At 57.1% G+C, this 27283-nt stretch overlaps 3 protein-coding genes across 3 annotated transcripts in view; 2 read left to right on the forward strand and 1 right to left on the reverse strand.

The window, feature by feature from the left end:
- Positions 1–49: 49 nt before the first annotated feature.
- On the reverse strand, positions 50–15212 carry CNTNAP1 (contactin associated protein 1). Its single transcript, XM_004390282.3, has 24 exons — positions 14934–15212; positions 13925–14026; positions 13628–13821; positions 13044–13191; positions 12758–12961; positions 11998–12182; positions 11297–11440; positions 10339–10600; positions 9714–9863; positions 9273–9444; positions 8695–8801; positions 8429–8548; positions 7859–8062; positions 7508–7664; positions 7296–7423; positions 6816–7001; positions 5196–5417; positions 4720–4959; positions 3469–3822; positions 3187–3314; positions 2668–2761; positions 2221–2466; positions 2070–2117; positions 50–1404 (listed from the first exon to the last, which is right to left on the reverse strand). Exons 1-24 carry the CDS (start codon positions 14995–14997, stop codon positions 1136–1138), a joined length of 4128 nt encoding a protein of 1375 aa, XP_004390339.1. The 5' UTR covers positions 14998–15212; the 3' UTR covers positions 50–1135.
- A 673-nt stretch (positions 15213–15885) lies between these two features.
- Positions 15886–18016, forward strand: CCR10 (C-C motif chemokine receptor 10). Its single transcript, XM_004390339.2, has 2 exons — positions 15886–15909; positions 16799–18016. Exons 1-2 carry the CDS (start codon positions 15886–15888, stop codon positions 17855–17857), a joined length of 1083 nt encoding a protein of 360 aa, XP_004390396.2. The 3' UTR covers positions 17858–18016.
- Positions 18017–20511: 2495 nt separating this feature from the next.
- Positions 20512–27283, forward strand: part of PLEKHH3 (pleckstrin homology, MyTH4 and FERM domain containing H3) — an 8435-nt gene continuing 1663 nt past the window's right edge. The window contains exons 1-11 of the mRNA XM_023725225.1: positions 20512–20673; positions 22616–22671; positions 23041–23120; positions 23214–23405; positions 23494–23651; positions 23746–23866; positions 24884–25190; positions 25742–25949; positions 26191–26327; positions 26640–26772; positions 27152–27283. The exon at positions 27152–27283 is cut by the window's right edge and continues 273 nt beyond it. Of these exons, the coding sequence (XP_023580993.1) occupies positions 20512–20673; positions 22616–22671; positions 23041–23120; positions 23214–23405; positions 23494–23651; positions 23746–23866; positions 24884–25190; positions 25742–25949; positions 26191–26327; positions 26640–26772; positions 27152–27283 (1686 nt within the window). The remainder of the gene's footprint in view (positions 20674–22615; positions 22672–23040; positions 23121–23213; positions 23406–23493; positions 23652–23745; positions 23867–24883; positions 25191–25741; positions 25950–26190; positions 26328–26639; positions 26773–27151) is intronic.

A 27283-nucleotide genomic window follows, 5' to 3' on the forward strand; every position in this document is an offset into this window, starting at 1 on the left:
AACCATCCCACTTGTCCCCCAGCCACGACGCCAGTCATTACGCACAGACTGGGGCTCTGCTACTCTCCCTTTATTGGAACGGCTCTGAGTCTTGAGAACACATCAGGCTCAGCCTTGCTTCAGATAGAGGTCCAGACCAGGCTGGGTGAGCGACCAGCGGAACTCACGAGACTTCCGACACAGGAGAGCAGATTACAGACTGTGGGCACAGCACAGCACAGCACAGGACAGTCGATTGGTTTTTTCTTTTATATATAAACTGATAATTAAAAAATTAGAGTACTATATAGAGTTTCTCTAGAGAGACACTTTGCAACAAAAAATATATATAAAGAATGTGACCTCCTGGGCAAACGAAGCAGCATCTCTGAGCGGAGGAAAGAGGGCTCCTCATGCATTGGAGAGGGGGCCAAGCCTTTGGACAGGCACCAAGGCTATTGCATATCTTAGAAGAGGGTGGAAGAGTTGAAGGCTGGCTAGTCAGGGCATCTGCATTATTTTCTCTACATTGCAAGTGTTTGTTTATGGCTTTGGCTAAAGCATGTGAAGCAGCGGAGGTACTAAGGTGCTAAACTGAGGCCTCTTGGTCTCCGTGTAAAAAACAAAAAGGGGCGGTGGGGGAGAGCAGTGAAGCCCTTCCTAACCCCCAGCTGAGTGGAAGCAGATGGAAGACATTCTGCAGAGCAGGGGGGAGGCTGGGGAATATGATTTAGCAGCCTCCTCCCCCCTTACCCTGTGCATCCCTGCAATCCCACACATCTGTCCCTGCTGAGATTGTATATTTGAAGGGAGGCAGTTAATCTTCCCTACACTCTGTTGTTAATCCCTGGCAGCAGCTGGGACAGAGATGGCAGGAAGGGCCTGTCTCAGCCCCATGAGGCTTTTCCTTTGGGGCAGACAAACAGCCAGGAGCCTGGGGAAACAGGGATGGGCAGGGCATTGGTTTAGGCAGTGAGGCTCGGCCACTCCCTTTGGTCCCATCTGTAACTCTGCCAACCAAACATGGCAGGAGGGGTATCCTCTGGATGGGCAGAGCCAGCTAAGAGGAGCCAATTGTCCCTGATGGGGTAGGATGGAGGCAGGAATGGGGGAGTTCAGGGGAGATGGACTTGGTCCCAGAAGCCCTTCTGCTAGTTCATTCAGACCTGGATTCCTCCAGGATCTGGGGTAAGTTCTGGTCCCGGGGGGCAGGAGCTTGGCCTGGAGCTGGGGCTGGGGTGGGACCTGGTGTAGGGGCTGGGGCCTGGACAGAGTCTGATGTAGGCAGGGGAGGTTTGCTGCCAGGTTGGTAATCATGGGTGGCCTTGGGCTCATTGGTGTGGTACGAGCCCTTGTAGCGATGTTTTTGCAGATAGAAGAGCACCAACATTCCCACCAGCCCCAGCAGCAGAAAGGCCACCAAAACTGGGAGGAAAAAAACGAACAATTCAGGGCAGATCTTTGATGTTTTACCTACATACAGGCATATACACATACACTTTTGTCCAACCCAGCTGTACAACCACATCAAGCTATTTCTAAGTCTCTGACAGGTCTGAATTCCTAAATTATCCCCTGCCATCTTCTATTTCTTATGTTCTATTTCCATATCCCTGATAGTTACCCCAATCCTTCATCTCTCTAGATGTCACTGCAGCGCCATTCCTTATCCCTTAGCTATGGCCCTATTTTGAGTCTGCATTTCAATTAAAAGTTTACAGCATCCTCAAACATTTATAATCTGCAGCCCCTTAACTAAATTGTTACATACTACCTTCAGCATACAAAACCAAACCTGTTGCTGGGAAGTCTATTCTGACTCATAGCAACACTATAGGACAGGATGGAACTGCTCCATAGGGTTTCCAAGGAGTGGCTGGTGGATTTGAACAGCTGATCTTTTGGTTAGTAGCCTGAGCTCTTAAGCAGTGTGCCACCAGGCACCTTCAGCATAGCCCATCTTATCTTTCTATTTCACTCTTACGTACCTAGTGCCTTCACCACCCCTCAGCCCCGGGAGTAAGGGGAAGGGAGGGAATGCTGGTGGACAGAGGGTAAATTGGGAGGTCGGGATGATCAGTGCTACTCACATCCTAAAAGTACGGCAACCCATCCATCATCATGGTAGTACGGGAAGTCTAAAGAGGAGAAAACCCCATTTAGGAGAAACTTCCCCCATATTCAGAATCATTTCCCCCCCCGTCATCCCTCCCTTCTCTTTTCTGTGTCCCTGGGATGTACCTGGGGGCAGGTACCAAGGATCAAGCTCAGGTGGCACCTCTGAGACAAGGCGTGGCATGGCTCCACAGTTAGATTCTGACAGTTCTCCCTGAACTCGGAGGGCCTCAGCAAGCTCGGCAGTCATGGGTCGAGGAGTTCGGAAGTGGGTCTTGAGGGGAGCCACGTTGTTGAATCGAACACCAGATAGGCAGCCTGAGAAACCTGGCGTGTTGTAGCGCTGGATCTCCGGGTCAATTACTCCCGTCTCTGGGGGAGAGGCAGGCCCAGAAAGACAGAGGCTGGACCACCCAGTAGCCCCAGTCCCCTCTCATGATCCATAGGTTTCCCACTCATTTTCGTCACCATCTTCATTGAGATTCCCAGTCCATTGTTCCTTCAGTCTCCTCCAGGCTCCAAGGGCTTTACCCATGACTCCTTACTCACAATGCACCCTCACCCACAGCTTACCCATAACACGCCCCAGATACAAGGCCTTGGGTGAATCCAACTGACTATCCACCAACAGTGAGAACTTCTGTTCTGTCATTGGGAAGTAGTCCACCTGAGGTGGGAAGGGGGAGAGGATTAGAGGCTGGCATAATCAAGATCATACAGACACCCTTGTTCTGTCCAAACTGGTGGTACCAGTTAGGGTGCATCCTAACTCCTAAATTGGCAACCCCTGGGCCTAGATAAAGGATTTGGAGGTTTTTTTAAAAAAAACAAAAAACACTTGAATTCGAGCCCTGTCTTTGCAGCCTACTACCAGTTTGATTTTGGGAAAATCACTTTATTGTTGAGCCTGATTATTGATTGTAAAACAGAGATAATTAAGAACACCTGCCCACCTGAACGACCTGACAGCTGTTGTGTCACATGAGTTAATAGATGTGAAAATCCTCTGTAAATTGAGATGTACTATACAAATATTTGATATTTTCCTGGGTAATCATGGATGTGAACTAGTCCACCTCCCTCTCCACATACCTGGATGAAGAGAGTGCGGTAGACCCTGGTGATATTGACGCTGTGGGGCTGGCCATCAGTAACTGGTCGGGTAGTTAGCTGGTACACGTAAGGACTGGTGCCCAGCTGATATCTCAGCTGCAGGGTCCCTGTGGAGTGGGAGGAGAAAGAGGGACTCTCCTCCCAGCTCCCACAATCCCCATCTCCTATGAGCACCTGGGTCCTTGTAATAGTGAATCAGTAGTTATGAGTAGTTATCTGGGGGAAGGTGGCATTGAGGAAAAAAGACCTGGGGGAGCTTACCATCTTCCTTGATGAGTATGGCCATGTAGTCACGCACAAAGGAGCTGACGTAGAGCAGGACAGCAGGGGCAGAGCTGGTGCTGAAGCTGAAGGAGACTTCCTCTCCAGTAACATTGTAGACAGGCCCACGGTAACCGGGCACCGGCCGGCCCGGGCGGGGGTAATCAGGCAGGCGGTACCCAGGGCCATGGTAGCCAGGCACGTAGCCAGGAGTGTCATAGCCGGGGACATAGCCAGGCTCATAGCCTGGCACTGGCCGGCTCAGCATGTGGGAGAACTCCTGGGCTGCGGAGCGCAGTGCTGACTGTAGGTTATAGCGCATCCAGGTACCAGGCTCAAAGAAGCCACCAATATCTGAAAGCAGAGGCAATGAGGTCAGAGCCCTCAGGCTGCACATTCCCAGATTCAGAGGTTTTGTATGTCATCCACACACACCCTGAGACTTGTTCTCAGTTTCTGCTACCTCTGTTCACTTTAGGTCCCCTTGAGCCCCTCTGTCACAGAACAGAATCTTAAATCCATGAGAAACTTAAAGAGATCATCTAATCCAACCCCTGCATTTTACAAATGGGGAAACAGGCTCGGAGATGATTAGTGACTTGCCCCAGGACACAGTAAGTGAAGAGTCAAGATTAGAATCCAGATATCCTGACCGCATCCAGTACACTTACCACCACTCACATTTCCAAACCAAGACCAAAGGTCTTCTGCCTGTCTCTAAGTCCCTGTATCTCCCTAGTCCACCAGACTCCTTCTACCACTAGCCCACATGCCCACGCATCCCCCTTGGTCAGCCTCAGGGAGGATGCAGTCTGGGTATATGTGCAGAATCTTGCTATGGTGAGTGTCAAGGCTCCCTGAGGCAAGAACCAGGTAATAGACATGTTTCAGTAGCACAGAAATTGTCAAATAGAAAATGGCATAGAAGGGCATCATGCAGCCTGAGGTGGATATGCTCATAAGGGAGGTAACCTGTGTTACCTTGGTAATGTGGGAAGATGGGGAAGTTATTTGTTTGCTGCTCTTGAGTTCTTCTAGTATCAGTAGCTTCTCCATCCTTCCTCATCCCACTTTATGCTTTTAGAGTTGCCTAGCATCTTCAACTGCCTAACTCCACAGCTCAGACCTTAGGAACCCAGGGACACCTCTAGTTTTCCTTGATGTTGACTTTCCCCCTCATTCCTTCCCTGCCCTCCCTACATCCCATTATGCCCTATTGCTTCCTGTCCCCCTATAACCAGCAGCACTGACCATGGTTGCAATATGGTCCATCAAAAGCTGTGAGGTCACAGTCACATGTGTAGTAGCTATAGCGCTCCACGCAGCGGCCCCCATGGAAACAGGGCAACCGGGGGTGGGCACAATGGCCTGTGCAGTTGGGTGAGGTACCCTCAGAGGCATTGGCACGGCCCTCCAGGTTCAGAGTCACTCCATTCAGACGCATGGCCCTCAAGCAACCCACAAAGGGGCGCCTCTTGAGCTCTGCAGAACCTGGGAAGGGAAGTCAAGAAATGAGTGTAGAGCCAGAGACAGGTATAAGAACTGGTGTTGAGAAGGGAGCCAGAGAGCTAGAAGAGTGGAATAGGATACTAGGGATTGGAGAGGAAAGGTGGGACCTGGAGGACTGGGACCTAAGACATGGGGCCCCAGGAAGAAAGGAGGAGAGCAGCCTTGAGACGGTGAGAAGGTAAAGGAGGCTTTCGCCCTGCCTCTAGGTTGTTGCTCACCAACATAGAGGGGCTGGTCATACTCCAGCCAGATGTAGGTCTGCAGGGGCATAGGCCTCAGCACCCAGGGCCGGTGATCCACACGGAGCCGGGCCTGCTTCACGTTGATTTCAGCCCGAACCAGGTGCCACTCGTCATCGTTGAACTCAAAGTCATCTGAGTGCACTGTCAGGTTCTCATCCCCATTCCCCACATCGAAAGCGAAGACCACATCCCGGGATGCTGGACAATGAGGGAGAGTAGTGGTAGGGGAGGACTCAGACCTCCAACATACCTCATAGATTCCTTGCTCAATACAACCTCTCTGCCTCACCTCTGTGAAGCACCTTGAATGTCCCTCCATTTTGTCTACAGCCTGGGGTGAAACTCATACGCTGCTTAAAACTACATACCCTTGGTCTCTCCCAAATTAGCAGATCCCTGGAGCCAGCTTCCTAGCCCCACCTCTCAGGTTAGAAGCAGAGCTAGTCAGAACTGGGAGAGACCTTAGGAGTCCAGCTTCCTTATTCACAAGTAATGGGCCTATGGTCTAGAGAGGTGAAATGGATGCCCAAGGACACATATAGCTAGATATCAAGACAGAGCTGGCTCTAACAAGAACAAAAAAAGAGAAAAGAGTAGCTGCCGAGGCTGCTTATGTACAGCCAAACACCTCATGGGATTTGGTTTCTTGATTTGGAGGTTTAGGGTCATGGGTTCATGGGACATCGCAGTTAATTGGCCCAATATTGTCTTTAGTGCTTCTGTTCTGTCGCCTAGTTCAATGTGTAGTGCCTGGGGTCTTAGAAGCTTGCAAGTGGCCAACCAAGGCATAACAATTTGTCTCCATTCACTTGGAGCAACAGAGGAAGAAGGAGAGTCAGGAATAGGAGGAAGTAATGGAATGTGTGGCTAACTGCCTCCATGAACAACTCCCTCCTTTGCCATGAGACCAGAAGAAGTGGATGGTGCCTGACTACCATTACTGAATGTTTTGATCAAAGATTCTATAGAAGAATCCTAATCAAAAGGGAGAAAATGCCGAACAGAATTACAAATTCTCATAGGATCCAGACTTTCTGGAGCTATGAAGGCTGGATGAACCCCCAAAGCTATTGCCTTGAGACAATCTTTAAACCATAAACCAAAAAAAAATCCCCTGAAGTCTTCTTAAAACCAAGCAATAGTTTAGTTTAACTAGTAAAGAATGTCTGCCTTGAGCACTGTGCTTTTTTAAGAACTATCTATATGGCAAAAAGTTGACAATAGCAACTCAAAAGATTAAATAGGAAACTTAGGGGGCAGTGAGTTTATGTTAATGGGGGAAGAAATATTAAAAAAGGAAGATGAGAATGGTTGCACAACTTGAAGAATGTAATCAGCATCACTGAATTGTACATGTAGAAATTGTCGAATTGGTGTAATGTTTTGCTGCGTATATTCTCAACAACAATAAAAAATAAGTTATTTAAAAAAAAAGTCAGCACTAGCTCTAGAATCCAAGGTCAGCTAAAGCCCTTTCCATGCAGCCTCTCAAAAGGCTGCCTGCCCTTGTCTCTTACCCTGGCCTCTACCTATCCCATGACTCCCTAGAGATCTCCTTAATCTATCCCATGTCCCTCCCAGTGTCTGCCTGCTCACTGTTGAGTTCCACCCGCAGGTAGGGTCGGCGCCACTGGCAGTAAGGGCCTGCTATATTCTCTAGGAAGACTCCTGAGGAAGCCGAGGTCCTGAAGTAGAAGGAGACATCAAGGCTGTGGTTGGCACGGACTGGGGGAAAGCGTAGTGTAGCCCCAGTGTGGAAGGAGATAGTGTTCCAGGAGTTTCCTACAAAACCAGAAGGAGGGAGGCCTTGTCAGAAAGGCTAGAGAGTAGAGGGTAAGGGAGCCTCAGGTGGGGTTAGGGAAGGTAGAGGATACTTAGGGGTAAGGAAGACACAACTCAAGGGGAGACTAGGGAGTGTAATGAAAGCATAGGAAGGAGCAAGTGTAAGGGTCATATCCAGCAGGAGCTGGGGTGTCTGGCAGTGTGTCCTAGAGCCCCCAGTGGGTCAGGTGGCCTAACTTTTGGAAACTGGAGAGACAACCCCAGGAGAGCACACAAAAGGGATCTGCCACTCACGATCGCCATAGCAGCGCAGAGGCCTCAGGAAGAACTGGGCCTCTGAATTGGAGCGGTTCGTATCCCCCACCACCACCTGGGTGACAGGCAGATGGTCCACAAAGGTCAGCAGTCCCTTGTCGGTTCTCCTGTGGGGCGGGATGCAGTGGCTTAGTTCTATGGTTCTCCGCTCCCCCTGAGTCCTGAAAACTCTGTTCCTCTGCCCTCCTCACCACTGGGGCTGGTCGGCATCACAGTTGCAGTGCAGGGCAGGGTCCACACAGCTCTGGTCCAGACCACAGGCACAGCGCTGGATCCCAGGCTGTGAGCCTCCCCAGTAGAAGTGCTGCTCCTCATTTCTGCCAATCCAAAAGCTGTAGGGGTAGCCTCCTGGGAAGAGGTGCAGGTAGTTACCAGGCCCTCCATTAACCTCTAGGTTCCTCTATAGCCCTTCCAACCACCCTAGACCCTTGCTTGAATCTCTAGCCCAGGGCTCCAGCTGAACCCTCTGGTTTCCTTCTCCCAGGCCCCCACTGGTCTCTCTTCCAGCTCCCCCACCTCGCCGTTGTTGACCCCAGCCCAACCTGCAGTATTGAGTAGCCGGGAGTTGTAGCAGGAGAACTCGATCCACTGTTCACAGTGCTGGGAACCGTTGGCCAGGGCACTGACTTCCTCCCAGGATGCATTCCAGTACTGGATGGCCCCCAGGAATGGCCGCTCCATGCTGGAACCTGTCACCCGGGTTGTCCACACCCTGTCATGCCGCACAACTGTCCATGCTCGGTTCTCTGGAGGAGGGGAAGGGGCTGAGCTTTGGCTGGAGATGGGCATTCTCTACCCATTTCCCTGCCCACTTCCACACCACTGCTGAAACCCAGAACCAACAAATGTGGCCAGGAGCCCCATTCCAGCCCAGCCCTGGACCCTCTACATGGTAGGCTGGAGATCAGACAGCTGGAATGGATCAGGAAGCTGGAATTTATCTGCAAGGCTAGGTTACAAATTCCTGAGTGTCCCCTTTCCCCTCTGCCCTCCTTTACCCCCACCACAGCATAACTCTACTGGCCCTGTCCACCCCTCTGTCCTTCCCTGTTCCCCCACACCCCTGCATTTCCTTGTCAGCTGCCCCTTCACCACCCGTCAGAGCTACTTACCTCGGATATCACAGTACACTACAAATGGCTTCAGAGGGCCACTGCCATCAGGATCAATGGTAAAGTTTCCAGAAGTTTTCCCACTGAGCCGATAAGCCTCACAGGATTCCTTATACAAAGCTGGTAAGTGGTGGCGTGGGGAAAAGGCAATTGCGGGATCAGATAGCTAGAAAGGCCAGCCCCACCATCTCCAGCAGCCTCATGATTCTCAACCTGCTTCTGACCTCCCCTATCCCTGACTCTCCCCCATACCCCATCTGGCTTACGTTGGTGACAAGTCTCCCCCTTGTAGCCTGTCAGTTCACAATAGCAGATGAAGTCATCCCAAGACTGGTAGCAGCGTCCATCATGCTCACACATGTTAGGGTTGCACCTAGGGAAGGGGGTCAACCCCAAGGCAAGGAGCCTCAGAGTGGGATCTGTCCCCACAAGCTTTCCTCTCAGCTCCTGGGAGCACCAGAACCTGGTGGGACACCATCCCTCACCAACTAACCAGGTATAAGCCCAGATGCTGGGGCATTTGGCAGTGCTAAGGGTTCAAGTGCTACTGTTCTCCTTTTCTCCAAAAGAGGAAAATAGTGCCTGATCCTCCCTCCTCCCCCTACCAAAAAAAAAAAAAAAAAAAAAAAAAAACTTCCAGAACCATAAGCAGATGCTTCATTTCTATCCTGAACATGTGTCACCTTAAGGGAAGAAATAGGAGGTATTGTCTCCAGGTGGGGAATTGAGGAGCCCAGACAAGGAGAAGGGAGAAGAGGATTCGAGAAAGGTCACGCCCATTGGGAAACCATGGGAAAGGGCTTTGGAGAGATCAACACTTGTGGAGAGAGGGGCTTCTGGATACCTATCAGTGATGCCACATGTGTCAAAGAGGATTTCGGCAAAGTGTCCAAGCCTCCGGAACTCTACCAGAGTCAGGTTGACCAGTTGACCATCCACCTTGAGCAGCTCCATACAACCATGAAATGCTGTCTGGTTGGAGTGGCAGCCCCATCGATTGGCTGGCTTAGGACAACCTGAAGCAAGCACCCCTGTGAGGCCTTCCCAAAGGGAGACCCCAGAGAACCTCCCCCAGGGAGATGCCAAAGGACAGCCAGACATGAAAGAAGGAATGGGGCTAGAACCAAAGTGTAGACAATGGCAATGACATTCCACTCCCCCAGGCCTGGAAAGGGAAAGAAGGCTTGATCACTATAAAACTCTCCATTTAGCCCCTACTGGGTAGATTTAGGTGGGGCCCTTCCACCCAGAGGCAAGGGGACTGGCCAGGTTGGTCCCCACTTACCTCCAAAGAAGTATGAGGTCCCTGTACGGATAAGCAGTGGGTAAGAGACCCTGACCTCTGCCCCCTCCACATCATCAATGCTAATGACTGCATGGTTTTCCTGCGCCACAAAATTCACCTCGTGCCAAAAGCCATCATTCAGGCGGTACCCTGGATAAGAGAGTAAGACGGTGTGGGTGGAAGCAGTGACTACAGTAGAAGAGTGTCTTCAATGGGACAGCAGCAACCCCACTCTATGCCCCAACAGTAGTCTATGTGACCCGCCCCCCCATTATTGCACTTATCACACTGAGTAGTGACATCTTTGAGTATCTGTCTTCATTATCCATAATCCCAGCAACTGACACAGAGTCTGCAAAGTTACAAGCAAATAGCAAACACCCCCAGGGACCCTCTGGAGCTGAGGAATATCAGGACTCTGAGCCTTCTAGCTTTTCCCAGTACCCTTAGCTCCAGATCTGCCTCCCAGCCACTTCCACCTTGCCCACAGGGCCCTGGGACCTCCTGCCCTGCTCCCTTCCCTTCTTTTCACCTCCCAAGTATGCAAAGGCCTTGGTCCAGGCCTACAATCTCCCTGGCCCCCTCTGTCCTCTGGTCTCCTTGCACCGCCCTCTTTCCCCCTCACCAGCCGCGAACTGAAGCTTCTTGCGACCGGTCTGCGCGATGGACACGTTGACCTGCCCTTCACTGAGCATCAGCTCCACGTGGCCCAGCCCGTCCCCCAAGCTGGAGAACAGTAGCAGCCCTGTGAGGTCCCAGGTGCGGAAGCGAAAGGAGACTGCGAGGCGGCCGCGGCGCGGAAAGCCAGGCACTTGCACGAAGTTGTGAGGGCCTCCAAAGTTGATGGGGTGCGGAACCGGGTCCAGGCAACGGAACGCTACCTTACCCTGGGGCGAAAGCAAGGACCCATGAGCACTGCCCAGCCAGCATGTCCGCCTCTGGCCCTCACTGCTGCCCTTGCCTCGGCTCGGAATTCAATTTTCCCACTGGTCAAGACCCGCTTCACCGCACTCCCTCGGTGCGGGGGGGCGGGGGGGGCAGTGCAAGACCTTCCACCTTGACCCTTCCCTCTGGGAAACTTCTCTGCAGCCGCGAAAGGGGTTCCCAGCTGAGCCGGCTTGCTCGCTATTGCTGAGCTACACTGTCTCCAGGGCAACCACCTCCTTCCCTTCCAGTGTTGAGAGACAATTTAGGGTCACCTGCCGCCCCCTTCCCTGTAGCGGCGCTGGTGACCGCTCTCCCAAGTGGGAGTTGGGAAGGGGAAGCAGACGAAGGGTCCTGGGTTCAAGTGCAACTGCACAACTGCGTGACCCCTTGCCAAGACACTTTCCTTCTCTAAGCTTCAGTTTCCCCAATTATTCACTGAGGAGGTGGCTGGACCAGACTAGAGCTTCTTAACTGGGGCGTCGGTAGACTTTGCATTTTCTGGGAGTTCGTGATATTCCCCCACCTGAGCATCTCTGCCTGGGGGAGAAAGGGGGTCTTCGGTTTTTATTTGATTCTCAAGCTCTCTTCCCGCTCCACCTCTTTACTTTCCCAGTGGCTTTGGGTTCCCGTCCTCCCAGATCTCCCTGCCCACTGGCCTCGAAGGTGATCCGGGAGTGGCGCCGCACAGCCAAGTCGGCGATGTTGACTCGATTGAAGATTATGTTCTCCATGCAGCCGCGGAAATTATGCCGATAGGCGAGGTTCTTACGCGCAGCGCCCACCAGACCCCCAATGAACATCTGCGGGCAGGGTAAGAAGTGAGGTTCCCCCAGCACGCGAGCGCACCCCCCCCCCACACACACACACGCCTTTCTCGCGCTCCCACGCATTACATAGACTTTCTCAAGCGCCAGGCCAGGCTTTATAAAAGACTGGAAACACACATTGCCCCAGTGTCTGTATTACAGCCCTAAGCTCGGCCTCGAGGTCTGGGTTCAGGTCCTGACTCCACCGCAATCTGGCTGCACACCCTTGAACAAGTCACTTAACCTGTCTGGCACTCTTTGATTGGGGTCAGGGTCTTTACCAACTCCACAGCGTTGTGGGAGGATCCAAGGGGGCAATTTTCTCACTTTGTCTGATCCCCAGAAGCCAGATTTCCAGGCTTCATCTCATAGTTCTGAGGTGGCACCCTTGAACTTGAATGCTAACAGCAACAACAAAAACCCGGGCCTTTCTGGTGAACAGCAAGTTCGCCAAGCTCTGCTAGAAGACTGGGGAGCTGGAAAGATCCTTACCTGCAGGAGTGAGAAGTTACTGGCCCTCACCCCACCAAGGGGCGCTTTCCCCTGCTCACCTCGTTGTCCAGGTTCAGCCGCTCAAAGTCACCATTGAGCACGAAGCGCTGCACGTAGCCGTCCAGGGTGAGGTTGGCTTCGCGGCCAAATCGGTCCACACGCACATAGTGCCAGTGCTGGTCGTTAAGGACGCCTCCCGCGGTCATCGTCGTGTGACCCGGCCTCGGCTGGATGGGGCTGCTGCCTGAGGGTGGGGTGGGGCAGGGTCAGACCTTGAGTCCAGAGAACCCCAGCAAGGCCTAGCCCCCAGGCAGAGCAGCCCCGTGCAGCGCAGAGGAGGGCTGCACAGGGCCAGAGCTGAGGGCAGCCAGGGATGGAGCGGGAGCCACTGGCGAGCATGTGACTTAACCTCTTTGAGCCTGTTTTCCTCTCTGCAAAACTCGGGGCATGATAACTGCTTCTATCTACATCACGCGGGTGTTATGAGACGATAAAGAGATGCAAAATAATAACTCTTTATGTTATTAGTTGCCGTGGATTCGATCCCGACACCGAGGAAACTGAGGCTTAGGGAAGTGCCTTGTCCAGCGTCACACCGCTAGTAGGTGACAGAGCTGAGACTGGAATATAGTCCTCCTGACTCCAAGTCCAGCACTTTGCTAGAACCAAACGCTACAAGAAAAAGGCGGAGTGGCCCAGACAGTAAGGAAAGGGAAGTCGGGCGTGGGCGCGGCAGCGCGGAGGAGGTGGTGCCGGGAGGTGAGGTGGGGGAGCCGCAGGGGTCGCGCCTGGGGGTCGCGCTTACGTCGCGGAGCTTACCCAGACTCATGTGCAGCAGCAGGTGTGCCCCCTGCAGCTCGAGCGTCACGTAGTCGCCCTGCGCGCCCTCAGCATGCAACAGGAGCCCGTCCTTCTCCTCGGTCTTGAAGCTGAAGGCGAACACGTCCCATAGGCTCCGGCTGACCCCTCGCGGGAAGCGGTATGAAATGGCGTCGTCGCCGTCAAAATAGAGCACGTCGGACTCTGCGTGAAGGGCTGCAGGTGGGCTCGGGCCGGGAGACTGCCGGTCACCAGGACCCCCTCCATGACTGTCCCCGCCCCTTACTGTAAGGGCAGCCGTAGACGCCGAGCCTCAGGCCGATCTTGCCGCGAGGGTTCCAGGCCAGCGGCACGATGCGGATGTAGCGCGCCGTGAAGTGGTAATGTAGGTCGTGGCGCACCACGGCCGACTCGTTGACATTACCAAAGAAGGTCTGCGGGGGTGGGGGAGGAATGACCCATCATCTGCTGCGTCTCCCCATAGCCCCCACCCTACAGTGTCACACGCAGCCAATCTGACTTCGGAAAAGCAAACGCTCCTTGATCTTCCTTGCCTTCGCGGCTTTGCCAACAGTTTCCCTAGCCTGGAGTGTCCTCTCCCACTACCCTAATCTTCCCTCAAAGCTTACCTGAAATGTCCCCTCCTTCGGGAAGCTCTCCTAGATTTCACCCTAAAGTCTATTAAACCCTGTGATTGCAGAGTGTCTTGCACACTTGGCGAATTGACAGTCTAGCTGGACTGAGTCCCCAGAATGGTGGCACTGCTCCTCATCTGTGCCCTCACCACCGCCCCTACCCCGGCCAGTGCCCAGCCCAGAGTCCTGAACAGAAAGGATTCCCCAAGAGTGCACGCAGGGGCGCCCAGAGTACCGCGTTATGCCCTCGCTGGTAGAACGGTGTCCAGCTATCCACGCGGTCGCCGTAGAGCAGCATGTAGCGTGTGACCCAGTCCCACGAGTTAAAGGAGCCCTGTGTGGCCACAGCCCGGATCCGGTGCTTCTTCATTAGGTCTATCTGGAGCCAGGGATTCGGGTCACCGATCCGGGGCGACCATCCGCTTATGCCTGTAGAAGGGGCAGGGGCTTTCACCATTGGCTCCCTTCCCTTCTCCTCCCTGCCGCCAGCCCTTGGGAGTACCCTACCCCGCAGCGGTGCGCGCCCACTCACCATGCAGCCGGGCGAAGCGCGGCGCAGTGAAGAACCCGTAGGAGGAGGAGGCGCCCAGCGAGCGCGCATACAGAGGCCCCACCAGCTCCTCGTCGCAGCCGTCTGGGGCGGGGAATGGGCACTTTGGTCAGCACCGGCCCCTCCCCGGCTCTTCCAAAGCCAGGCCCACTAGGCGGCCAGAGTTCCCCTTTCTCTACCCCCAGTGGCCGACCCAGCCCTACCTAAAGCCAGGTACTCGATCTGGCTGCAGCAATAGTTACACGCTCAGGTAAGGCTGCCTTCTCCTTCTGGGGGATCCCTAGGCTAGACCTACCGACCCAACTCCAGACCCTCCCTAGCTCAGTTCCTGCCCTTGTACCAGCCTGGGGACAGTACTCCCCCAAACCCAATCCCAAACCTCAGCATCTTCCAGAACCTGAGTCAGCCCAAGACACCACTACAGCCCCAGCTTTAATGTACGTCCCACTCATTAGCCCATTAAACCCTGCACTAGCCCCAAATCAGGCCTTGGTCCCTGCCCCAGCCAGCGCCAAGCACCACCACCAGCGCCATCTCCAACCCAGCGTCAGTCAGGGTCACCAACTGCTGCTTAGATCCCAGCCACAAAACCCAGCCCCACCCACAAACCTTAGCCCCGGGGCCAGCTCCAAAATCCAGCTCCAGACCCCGGCAAAATCTCAACCCTACCCCAGGTCACCAGAACGATTCTCATCTCCAACTCTAACCTCAAACCCAGGCACCAGCTCCCGTTTGGATCTCAGCCCCCAAATCCGCGCCCTGCCCGACTCCATCCTCGGTTGGAAGCCCAGCCCCAGCCGAAGCCGCGCGCGCCAGCCTTAGAGCTGCATTGCGGAGCGCGGGGGAGAGGCAGGAAAGAATGGGAGCGAGCGGGCGCGCGCCGGCCTGGAAGGGGCCCGCGACCACCTAGCCGCAATGCAGTGCAGGACCCGCCCTTGCAGGCTTTGGGTTCCTGGGCCCAACCTTGCCTGTATCCAAGCCCCGCACTTACAGTAGCCCCAGCCCCGAGCTCCTGAGACCGCTGCAAGCAGGATGCAGAAGAGCCGGAGACGCATCGTGCAGAGCTGACGGGTACCCGGCGGCTGTCTCCCAGCGCCCGGCTCTGGCTGGTGCTCCAGCTCCGACTCGGGCTCCCAGCTCTCCCCTTAGGGTTAGCAACGGACCGCTGTCTGTCCTCCTTCCCCTCCCTCCCTCCTCTCTCCCCCAACCCTCTCTCTCTCTCTCTCTCTCCTTCTCTTTCAGTCTCTCCCGTTCCTGGCTCTAGGCTCTTCTCTCTCTCCTCTTCTTTCCACCTTCTCACCTCCCCCCTTCCTCCTCAGCCTCTCTCCACAGGCACGCGCGCTTTCCCGGACCCAGCGCAAGCGCGCGCCTCAGCTCTGCTGCGAAGGGGCGGGGGTGGAGAGCCTCCAGTCACCGGGAAATACCCCGAAGGCCCCGAGACTGTCAGGGGGCTGGGGCTGCAGGGATGGCGGAAGGGAGGCAAGGGCCCGGTGGTCCTGAAAACTCCAAACAAACAGAGGAGGGCGGGGGTGCCTGGAGATGGGGAGAAGGGTAAGTAAAAGAACTTAACGTTTTCTGAAGGCAAATTATGCCTCCGGCCCCATGCTGGGCACCCTCCATAACACTGTGGATTCAGCATTTTACCTTACTCCACCTTGCACATGAAACAAAAAACTGAAGATCAAAGAGGTAAAGAAACTTAACTCAGGATCACACAGCTGTCTAGCAAATGATGATATTCCAAGGTTCTCCCCCCCGCCCCCGACTGGCAAGGAAGTTCTCTTGGGGGGGGTGGGCAATGGGAAAGTTAGGTAAAGTGGGCCCACAGATCCTAATCCTAATCCCCACCTCCCTCTTGGCCCTTCTCCCCGCCCCTTCCTTCCTGTCCCATTAGTTTAACTTCTCCCCCTGCGGCTACACTTCAGAAACCCGTGTAGCAAGAGATGGGGACTGAGCCCGCAGAGCAGGTGGGAGTCGGGACAGGGCTTGGGGCGGGGGTTAGACAGAGGGAGGGTAAGGTGATGGGATTCCCCACTGGGCTACAGGGGTTCAGAAGGCTACAGGTCTCTGCTATCCTAGCACCCTATTCAGAATGCCTGGAGCCATCTCACCTGGGGGCCCTCCAGGTGGATGGGGCTGGTGGTGTGAGGTTGGGGTTAGAGGGGGCAGGGCTAAGGCTAAGGGGACTGAGGCTGAAGGGAAGGACAGGTTGAACCTAGAGCCCAGGGTCTCAACTGAGCCTAGAAAATCTGAACCACAACCCTTGAAAATCCCCTGGTATAAGTACTTCAGTGCAGCTGTACTGGAGGTACAGGCAGGACTAAGGAGGGGGGAAGGGAAAGGAGACAAACAGAAACCCTCTCCAAACCAAGCATGGAGTCAGGGTCTGAGGCAAAGCCTGTCTGGGCGTCCTTCCAGGAGAGGGCGCTGTAGAGGGAACACAAGCTCCAACATTTATTAATAATACAAGCGCTTGGACTATGGAGAGCAGAGATGCTTATCTTCCATTATCTTCCTTATTTCAAACAATCCTCAGAGCAAACCCTGCCAGGTGGGATGGTCAGGACTTCTAATCTTGACTTTACATTTAGGAAGCTAAGGTTCAAAAAGAGCAAATCCCTTGCTCAAGGTCACCCAGGAATTTGGAGGTAGAGGCAGGAGGGGTGCATGGGAAGGCCCTGGGGTGGGGGGTGGCAGGTGAGGTAGGGGGTGCGAAGGAAGAATTTCAAAAAGAGTTTGTGTCTTCTCCCCTCTAATATTGTAGCTGTTCACAGGAGCATCCAGCTTGGAGGCATATGTGGGAGGGAGATGTGTATGCGAAAGTGTCTCATCAGTCTCTCATCTTGACCTCCCCAGGTCTCCTGGGGCCCCTATTCTGGGGACGATGACGAGGCATACTCGTCTGAGCCGTTGCCGGAGCTCTGCTACAAGGCAGACGTCCAGGCCTTCAGCAGGGCCTTCCAACCCAGCGTCTCCCTGACAGTGGCTGCGCTGGGTCTGGCCGGCAATGGCCTGGTTCTGGCCACCCACCTGGCGGCCCGCCGCGTGGCGGGCTCGCCCACCTCAGCCCACCTGCTCCAGCTGGCCCTGGCAGACCTCCTACTGGCATTGACCCTGCCCTTTGCCGCAGTCGGGGCTCTGCAGGGCTGGAGCCTGGGCAGTGTCACCTGCCGCGCCGTCTCCGGCCTCTACTCGGCCTCCTTCCACGCCGGCTTCCTCTTCTTGGCCTGTATCAGCGCCGACCGCTACATGGCCATTGCGCGGACCCTCCCGGCCGGACCGCCGCCCTCGGCGACAGGCCGCGCGCACTTGGTCTCGGCCGTCGTGTGGCTGCTGTCACTGCTTCTGGCGCTGCCTGCGCTTCTCTTCAGCCGGGACGGGCAGCGGGAAGGCCAGCGGCGCTGCCGCCTCATCTTTCCCGAGGGCCTCACGCAGACGGTGAAGGGGGCAAGCGCCGTGGCGCAGGTGGTGCTGGGCTTCGCACTGCCGCTGGGCGTCATGGCGGCCTGCTACGCGCTCCTTGGCCGCACGCTGCTGGCCGCCAGGGGGCCCGAGCGCCGGCGCGCGCTGCGCGTCGTGGTGGCCCTGGTGGCGGCCTTCGTGGTGCTGCAGCTGCCCTACAGCCTCGCCCTGCTGCTGGATACCGCCGATCTGTTGGCTGCCCGCGAACGGAGCTGCCCAGCCAGCAAGCGCAAGGATCTAGCTCTGCTGGTGACAGGCGCCTTGGCCCTCGCGCGCTGCTGCCTCAACCCTGTGCTCTACGCCTTTCTGGGGCTGCGCTTCCGCCAGGACCTCCGGAGGCTGCTGCGGAGTGGGGGCTGCAGTCCAGGGCCTCACCCTCGCGGCCGCTGCTCCCGCCGGCCCCGCCTGTCTTCCTGCTCCGCTCCCACTGAGACCCACAGTCTTTCCTTCTAGGACAATCAAAGCTGCGAATCTAGGGGAGGGGGCGGGCTGAGTAAACTATGCCAGGGAGGGTAGTAGGAAAGGGGAGTAGGTGGCAGAACACTGAGATAGAGGTAGGGACCTAAAGGGATTGCTTCTGTGCCTTGACACATTAAATTGATAACATGAAAAGGGGATGCAAGCCAACAACTGTTACTATTTTTGAGTCACCGACTTGGAAGTGATTTGTGGCAGGGCAGAGCCGGTGGGTGACCCCTCCCTCTTGTTTCTGAGGGGAAGGCGCTGAGAGCCCGGGTGGGGATGGGAGCGGCTGAGCCTGCTAAGGTTCTAGGCACTGACACCCCCTGCACCTTCACCCAGACTCTGCCAACAGAGGTGAGGTGGGAAAGCTGCCAGGCGAGGAGGGGCGGGGGTTCCTCCTGAAATAGCGTAAGGAAGAGCTTTCTAACAACCAGAGCTATCCAGTAATGGCTGCCTTAGGAAGTACCGAGTTCCTGGTCTCTGGAATGTTCAAGCTGAGGCTGTCGGGTACTGTGTGTGCCTGTGCGTGGGGTGGGGGTAGGGGTACGAGGGTGGACGTTTGGATTAGATTACCATTTTACAATCCCTTCTGAGGTTCTGTGATGAAAAGAAAAAAGTAATTTAAAACGTTGATCTGGAGTTCTTCACCATGGAGAAAAACCAAGACAGGGAGGGAATTGCAATTTGCAAATTTCCAACAGCCGTTGTCACTGGTGTGGCGGGGTGGGGTGGGGTGGGGGGAGATTGCTGTTCTCCATTTTCCCTGGGGACAGGGTCAGAGGAAATGCCTGCCGGAAAGGGGGAGGTTAGACATCGGAAAGAACTTCCCTGCAACCAAGCGCCTGGGCTCCAGACCGGGAAGAGCGCATGTGCTTGTGGTATGTCCATCCCTAGGAAAACTCAGTGCAGGCCACTCTCATCCGGGGCAAGGGCACGGCCGAGATGGCCTCTGAAGACGGTCGTATTGATTCCTGGTCTTTGTTTTACACAATCACACAGGCAGAATCGTGTTCACATGCGACAAGTCTCGCAGTTTAATATCCGGTCAGCAAAGCTGTCCCGGGCACTCTAGCTTTGAGAAGAGGGTGAGGGGGCCCAGGGCGAGAGGGACGGGGCGTGGCGAGGAGGTCTCAAAGGAGGTACTGGTCTGAAGTCCCCGCCCTGTCCCGCCCTGCCTAGCCAGAGCTAGCCTTCTTCCTCAGAGCTCCGGAGGCTGGGGCCGACACCAACGGCCTGCAGGGGCTAGGATCCAGGGAAGGCCTGGATACGGCGCCGATCCTCAAAGGGTCACGCACGCCAGCTGCTGGGGGCCGACCTGGAACCCACCGCCGGAGACCTAGGGAATCGCCGCTGAGTCAGCAAGGCGCGCTCCCGCAGTGGCCCCCGCCCCGCCCAGTCCTCCTCGCGCCTCGGTTAACCCCTTCCTACACAGAACTGCAGGCTATTTGCCCCGCTCCGCCGCTCTTTTTGGAGATCACAGACTCTCTAGAATCCTGAGCCGTTCTCCCTACCTGAGTTCAGTGGGCTGTGCGCTCTAAGTTCGATTTTATTTCCGGCCTAGGTCTGCACCTTCCCGGAGTCCCTGCCTCAGCTTCTTCAATTCCAAAGGAGGTAACTCAGACCAAGAGCCTGGGATCCTTCACCCCAGGGGGGGAGGGTCACTTCTAGAGCTATGTCAGGCGCGGGTCTGGACACCTTCTCAGTAGCTAAGGCTCTTCCCTTTTTCAGGGCCCCAGAGACAAGATGGGGTTCAGAGGGCAGCAGTCGGGTCTTCGTCAACATCAACCTCTAGGCCCTTTGCTCTCCTCTGTCCTCTAAAGAGAGTTTTTGATCTGTTGATTGGTGAGCCAAGAGTTAAAGCAAGCGACTGGAGGCGGGGCTTCCGTGATGTCACTAGCACCCCGCGTCCGACCTCAGAGACTGGGGCTTGGCTAATATGGCACCGCCCCCTCCCCCCCTATTCCCCCGCCCCTCCCCGCTGTCACCCAGCCAGGGGCACTTGATGCAACCCGCTGCGGTTTCAGCCGTCTGATTGGTAGCCGCGCCCGGCGCCAGGCACAGGGATTGGGCAGAAGAGGCTGTGACGAAACCTGGACCCTGCCCAGTAAAGAAGGGAGGAGAGAAAGAAGAGGGAAGGGGGGGCCCCCGCAGGGGAAAGGGGGCTGGGGAGGCGGGGTCCCGGAGCTGTCCTCGCGCCCCCAGCGCGCCAGTCCCGGGGCTGCAGGGAGCGCAGCGCGCGGCCCGGGCCCCGGCCACCGGACGCCTTACCGGACACGACCCTCCCTGGAGCTTGGACAGCTGCCCACCTCGGACACTGCACCGGACACTGCCCCCCACAGGGCTGGACACTACAACGGACGCTACTTCCCAGCTCCGGACATTGCTCCCTCCTCCCCCCAACCCCAGCCCTGGACGCTCTTCCCCATCCCCCTCCGGGGCTAGACACCGAGCCCCCCGCAGGCTCTGGCTAGCGTCCCCTTGCACCCCAGCGCTGGGCACTGCCCTCTCCCTGTTGCTCTCTCCCTCCCTCTCCCCCTTCTCCCGCCTCCGGTTTCCCTCGCCCGGGTCGGAGCCCCGCCAGTTTCTCCGACCCCCTGCTGCTCGGCCGCGGCTGCACGCGCCCCCATCCCCGGTCCCTCGCCCGGATGCCTCTCCCCGGGGGACTGTGGTGGCTCGTCTGCTGCCGTCGAGGCTTTACCCTTCTGCACCGGGACTACGGGGACGGCGAGCTTAGCGGGGACGGGGACGAGGACGAGGACGAGGAGACCTTTGAGCTGCGGACCCCGAGTCCTGCGGGCGGCGGGAGGGTAAGTCCCGGGGGGCTTGGAGAGTCGTCTCAATCCCTTTCGCTAAAACAGGCCGTCACGCCTGCTCCAGCTCCGGACTCCAGCCAAACGTCGCTCTCTGGGCAGACTGGGTTCATGGGGGAGGTTCCTGCCTGGGGGCCAGAAGCCCCCAGGAGCTCAAGGGGCAGCCGGACTCAGGATGTGCCTGTGGGCCTCGCGCCGCACGCTGGGCGCTGTCCACCTGCTGGGGACCCTGAGGCAGGGGAGGCGTCACGCGTGGCCCGACCTGGCCCTGCCTCTCCCTTCCCCGCAGGGCCCGCGTCCCATCCCGTCTCCTTCCGCCTCCGCCAGCGCCAAGGAATGTGGCGAGGCCGGCTGGGCGGCTCGGACGCCTGGGTCCTCCGCTCCCAGCTCTTAAGCTCTGGGGCCAGATGCGGGAGCTCCCGCCGCGGGGAACTGGGCGAGGGAGAGAAGACATCCTAGGATTGGGGTCTGTGGCAGGGACTCTACAGAGAGGGAGCTGGGGTCATGGTCCTTCGAGGGCCCCTCGTCATTACCTTGCCACTCAGAACAGAACTCTCGGCCCTCCCTGGTGAGGCTCCTGGGTAATCCCTGAGGGATGATGACGGACACTCGGCTACCAGTTTTGTCGAATATTCCCATGGGGAAACTGAGGCACGATTGGTGTGGGAGACCTCTAGCCCCTGACGTCCCCTCCCCCATACTCCTGCAGGATGGCGGCCAGGCTCCCGTGTGCTCTGGCCTAGGCTAGGCTCCCATCCCCCGCTCAGGGGTCCCCGGCAGGGCCAGTGGCTCGGTGCCCGGGTGGGGCGGGCTGCGCCGCCGGGGCCGGCGCCAGCACCTGGCGGAGGCGGAGGGCGGATAAATATAGAGGGGGGCAGAGGGAATGGGGGACTGCGATCAGGGGAGCTGGTCTGAGAGAGTGGTCAGCACCTGCCTCCTTGGTAGTGTGGCTGAGAGCCCCGCACTCCAGAAAATGGGTGAATCTGCGCCCCTGGAGGGCGCAGGACCCGGGCGTCCCCAAGCTTCTAGCCTGGGCAGGGTCGGCTCTGTCAACCTCGCCATTGCTTCTCTCGTGCTCTACCTCCACCCCTCTCCATGGCGCTTGGGGACAGGGGTCCCTGACCCCCCTCCCTCTCCCGGCTGGAGCTGTCTGGGCGCTAAGGGACGATGGCACAGTTCTCGCCTGGCCTGGCTCCTGAACGGGTTTGCCGCCTCTCTCAGACCCTAGTCTAGGATTGAAGTTTTAGGGTGATGTGGGGCGGGTGGTGAAATGGCAAGATCCCAGACTACACCTCGCCTGGAGAGTATGTGCCATTCCTCAGGTCCGACCCGTCCTGAGCTCCAGCAGAGGGGCAGGGGGCTCCCCTCCTCACTGAGCCTCAGGGGTGTCTGTGGGATGGTGTAAGAAGCTCTTGGAAAAAGCCCTATCCTGAAAGGGTCCATCTTTCCTTACTTCACCTCAGCGCCCATCGCTGGCCATCCCGCAGCAAGTGAGGCAGAGTGAAGGAAAGAAAAGTGGAGAGGAAAGAGTGACTTCCAGCCTGCCAGAGTGGGAAGGGACTTCATCCACCTCTTCCACTTTACAGACGGGGAAACTGAGGCCCAGAGACAGGAAAGGACTTGCCTAAGTTTCCACAGAGAGTTAGTGGCCAAACTGGCACTAGAACCTAGGTCTCCTGACTCCCTACCCAGTGCTCTTTCCACCCTACCCCACCCTGATTACATCTTCAAAGGGTAACGGAGACAAGGCACCAGCCTTGACTTCTTCGCTGTTGGACCAGTCGGAAAGGCGAGCCCAGTGGCTGTGCTCGCTCTACCCCAGCCCTGACCCGGTTCCTTGACTCCTCAATTCCCTGAGCAGCGCTGTCCTGGGAGCAGAAACCACCGCTTCCAGCAGAAAGCGTTCTGACCCAGCGTGCCTCCCTGCCTGTCTCCTCAGGGCCCCCTGGACGTGACACTGACTCAGCCGGCGAGGACCGGGCCGGTCTCCGGCAGGTGAGCTCTGGCCCTGTGTCCCATGGTCTCTTGACCCCAGCCGGTCCCCAGGACCCCCATGCTCGCCGTCTTCCCTCCCGCGGTTGTGCAATAAGGGAGAGGCCCTCAGCCGGACGCTGTGGTTTGGCCGGGTCCCGGGGTGGGGGTGGGGGTGGGGGCGGTCCGGCCAGGGGCGCGGGGAGGAAGGGGAGTCCGGGCTATTTCTGGTACAAGGTCAGAACAGCCTGCCGGTTCCCACAGCCAGGGGGAGGGATTCCCAGCCTGGCAGCCAGGCACCCCTCGTAGTCTGGGGAGCCCCAACTGAGGCGCCCCCTCGAGGCGGACCGGGGGCCTGGCAGCCTAGCCCAACCCTCCTCCCCTCTGGTCCAGGCTGCAGAGTTTCGAGGAGACACGAAGCCTCATTCCGGAGAAGGGGCCGCCAGAGGACGACCCAGACGTCGTCGTGAAAGGTGGGGACCCCCTCGTGCATTCCGGAAGGGCCCGATCCTAGCCCTCCAGGGGATAATAGCTCTTCCCGCTGATCCTTCTCCCCACCCTCCCAGGTTGGCTGTACCGCGAGCCTCGCGGAGGAGGGGCGCGGCCCTGGCTGCCCCCGCGCCGGGCCTGGTTCGTGCTCACCCGGGATTCCTTGGACCAGTTCAGCAGCAGCGGGAAGGGGGCGCGGCGCCTCGGGAGCCTGGTCCTTACCAGTCTGTGCTCCGTGACTGGCCCGGAGCGCAGGCCCAAGGAGACGGGTGAGACCTGTAGGGACTCTCCTACCTCTCTGGGCAGGCGCTGCCCCGGCAGGCCCTCACTGCACTTCGTGGCGTCTCTTTTCCCCAGGTCTGTGGTCGGTAACCGTGTCTGGCCGGAAGCACAGCGTCCGTCTCTGCTCTCAGCGCCAGGCCGAGGCCGAGCGCTGGGGGGTGGCGCTTCGAGAAGTGATTGCTGCCAAGGCACCGTTGGAGACACCCACCCAGCTGCTGCTCAGGGACATTCAGGTGTGAGAGAGGGGACTCCAGAGAGAATGACTAAGAGGGTTGTAGACCCAGAAGCTGTCTGCTCCCTCACGTGACCCTCTCCCTTTGCCTCTAGGAGAGTTGTGGGGACCCAGAGGCCGTGGCCCTCATTTACCGACGGAACCCTATTCTGAGGCACACGAGTGGGGCCTTGTATGCCCCACTCCTGCCCTTGCCCTACGGAGTGAGCGCTCCAGGTGAGTGGTCCCCTGGCCCAGTCCCCTGGAGGGAATGAGGTGGATCAGAGATGAGAATCTGAATATGTCTTTCCTAGTAGGGAACTACTGAGTCCTCAGGGGGCCTACGCAGCCCATCAATTTCAAGGGTCGAAAGTGAAAGGGGAAGTTGGGCAGACCTACCCAGAGGGGAGGGGAGGGAAGCCAGCCAGAAAAAGGGCCCACTTTGACTACCTTCTCTATGGGCCTCACTCTGACCACTGACGTTTCTTCGTAAGTTTTTACACTCTTCTGGTCTTTCATCACACTCTGAAGACCATGTCATGTTGTTGTGTGCCATCGAGTGGATTCCGACTCACAGTGAACCTGTAGGTTAGAGTAGAACTGCCCCATAGGGTTTGCTAGGCTGTAATCTTTGCCGGAGCAAATCACCAGATCTTTTCTGCCACAGAATGACCGATGTTTCACTTAGCAGCCGAGTGTTTAACCACTGTGCCACCAGGGTTCCTTTCATGTCATATTACCTGTACATATTACATTTACAAGTGATAGAAAAGCCACCACTCTGGAAGAATGTGCTGGAAGAGTAACTGCCCTTATCCAGCTATAGTTCTCCCCAAGAGAGGGCAGTGACTTACCCAATTCCTACAGGTAGAGGGCTAAGGGGCACTGGGAGGAGAGCTCTGGTTTTCTGACTCCCTGTTCAGTCTGGTTTTTGGCCCATTGCAATGGCTGTCAGTACCAGTTACAGAATCTGGGATTTGAACTATGTCCCTTAGTCCATCCTTCTACTGTACTAACCCAAAGTCCAGCCTTAGAGGTATCTGGAGTGGGGATTCCTGGGAGGCAGGAGTTGAGAGTTTGCCTCTATCAGAACCCTGCTTTCCCTTCACTCTGCCTATCCTTCATACCCTCTTCTCCTCACCACCCGCTGTTCCCTTATACTCCCTCTAACCTTCCCCTGGTTCATGCCTTCCTCCTAGGGCCCAGCTCTGTGTCCCCCCTCCAAACCGTCCCTCCGCCCCCACCATCCCGCAGGTCCGGGCTACGCACCCTTGCGGGAGGAGGCAGTGAGGCTGTTCTTGGCGCTGCAGGCGCTGGAGGGGGCGCGGCGCCCCGGGCCCCTGATGCAGGGTGTGCTCCAGACCTGCCGGGACCTGCCCGCGCTCCAGGACGAACTCTTCCTGCAGCTGGCTAAGCAGACCTCGGGCCCAACGGGGCCCCCTGGTCCACCCGCTACCCAAGACCCTGCGGCCCTGCGGTACTGGCAACTCCTCACCTGCATGAGCTGCACCTTCCGGCCTGGAGGAGCTGTACGGGGTCACCTCCTGGGGCATCTGGAAAGGTGAGAGGGGCAGGGCGGGGGCATGGCCAACAGGCAGGAGCTGCAGGGCTGTGAGAGAATGACAGTGCTTTCCAAAGGGTTTGGCAGATGGAGAACCTAGGCTCAGAGAAGGGCAGGGACTCTCCCAAGCCACGGCCATTGCTACCACGTACAGTGCCATTTGTGGGCGGAGGAATTACAAAAAGGTGCCTCCTTTGGACAGATGAATTATTAAAAGGCTCCTTTTCCTCAGGGCTAACGCAGTCTGGCGCCAGAGCTTTTAGGTTAGAGAGCAAAATGAGGATGGATTTCGGCCTTCAGCCTGATTGAGCGTCATAGAGACTTTCAGGAGCGGGAAGGCGAGGGGGAAAAAGTTGCCGGGGAACTTAGAAAGTAATTCAGCTCCTTACAGAGCAGTGGGGAAAGAGAAGGGCCGGTCGCTGCCTTCAAGCAGCTTAGGGCTGGAGGGGAGGAAATGCACGAGATGAAATACACTATACTACAAGACGGCGGGGGGGAGGGGAAGGAGAGGAGCCCTTCAAGCACTGATTCCCGGACACCCTCTGCCCCAGGACCGAGCAATCGCTCCCGGATTCGGAGCTGGCGGAATATGCGCGCTTCATCCGGAAAGCGCTGGGCCGGACGCGCGGTAGAGAGCTGGTGCCGTCGCTGGCGGAGATTTCAGCGCTGAGCCGGCGGCAGGAGCTGCTGTGCACCGTCCACTGTCCCGGGGCCGGCGCCTGCCAGGTGGCCATCGACTCCCACACCACAGCGGGGGAGGTGAGGCCAGAGAGAGGCTCCTGCATCCCCAATCCGCTCTCCCAGCTTCCCCCAGCTCGGCTCATCTGGTGCCTGGGCCCTAGCTTGCCCTGTGTCTCAAATTCATCATTTGGGTAAAGGGTGGTGGTAGTGGCGGGATTAAGGGACCTGGAAGACCCCTCCAATTGGATCAGCCCCTCCGGAGTCCTGGCAAGACCCCTGCTCGGTCTGACTTCCCTCTCTCTCTCTCCCTCCCCACCAGGTGGCGCAAGAGCTAGTGGGGCGGCTAGGCTTGGCCGGTAGTCGCAACGCGTTCGCGCTGTATGAGCAGCTAGGGGCACAGGAGCGAGCCCTGGCTGGGGGGACCCTCGTGGCAGACGTGCTCACCAGGTTTGAGAAGTAAATGTCCAGCCCCAGCCCTGCTGTCAGTTAGCCTTTCCTCTCAGGTTCGGTCAATCGCTAAGCGAACGTTTATCTAGCGCTTACTACATGCCCTGTGCAGTGATGTTTGCTGGGATCACAGATCCGACTCTGCCCGCAGGGGTTTACAGTCTAGCTTTCAGGCTCACCTCCCTTTCTACTCCACCCAGACCCCGCCCCAAACATCTGGCCCGACCCCGGATTGGTCCGCCCCTTCGCTTCTCCCCCAGCGGCCCACGCCCCGGGGGGAGGGGGTGCTGCTTCGCGGTCTCATGGCGCCCTTTTCCGCAGTTTGGCAGCGGAGGAAGCCGGGCTGGAAGACTTGCCGGACTCCGGCTGGAGACTGTGTCTGCGTCTTCACGGACCTCTGCACCCTGAGGGGCTGTCCCCAGACGGTCACGAACTGCCTTACCTCTTCGAGCAGGTGAGGCTATCCTTCATTCATGCTTCCAAACAGATCCCTGACCCTGAACACCTCCCTTTCTAAAAAAAAACAGTTGTGGTAGATTCCCACTTACGGTGACCTATGTGTGTCAGAGTAGAACTGTGCTCCATAGGCTTATTTTTGGAAGTAGTTGGCCAGGCCCTTCTTCTGAGGCGCCTCTGGGTGGACTTGAACCTCTTACCTTTTGGTTAGCAGCCCATCGCATTAACCTTTTTACACCACCCAGGGATTCCCTCCCTTTCTAGTCTATCACATTTAATCATTTTACGCGAACCCAGACTTAAGATTCCAAGTCCCCAGGTGTTTTCGCGACAGCACAGATGCCGATCAACACTGACGCCAGGTGTCTCCTCCGCAGGCTCACGCTCTGTTGCTTCGCGGACGGCCGCCCCCGCCCAACGACACTCTGCGCTCCCTGGCGGCGCTGCGCCTGCAGCGCCTGCACCGGGACTTTTCCCTGCGGGCGCCCCTGCCGCGCCTGGACCGCCTG

Source organism: Trichechus manatus, unplaced genomic scaffold (genome assembly GCF_000243295.1).
Source record: "Trichechus manatus latirostris isolate Lorelei unplaced genomic scaffold, TriManLat1.0 scaffold00294, whole genome shotgun sequence".
In the NCBI taxonomy this organism is placed as follows: Eukaryota; Metazoa; Chordata; class Mammalia; order Sirenia; family Trichechidae; genus Trichechus; species Trichechus manatus.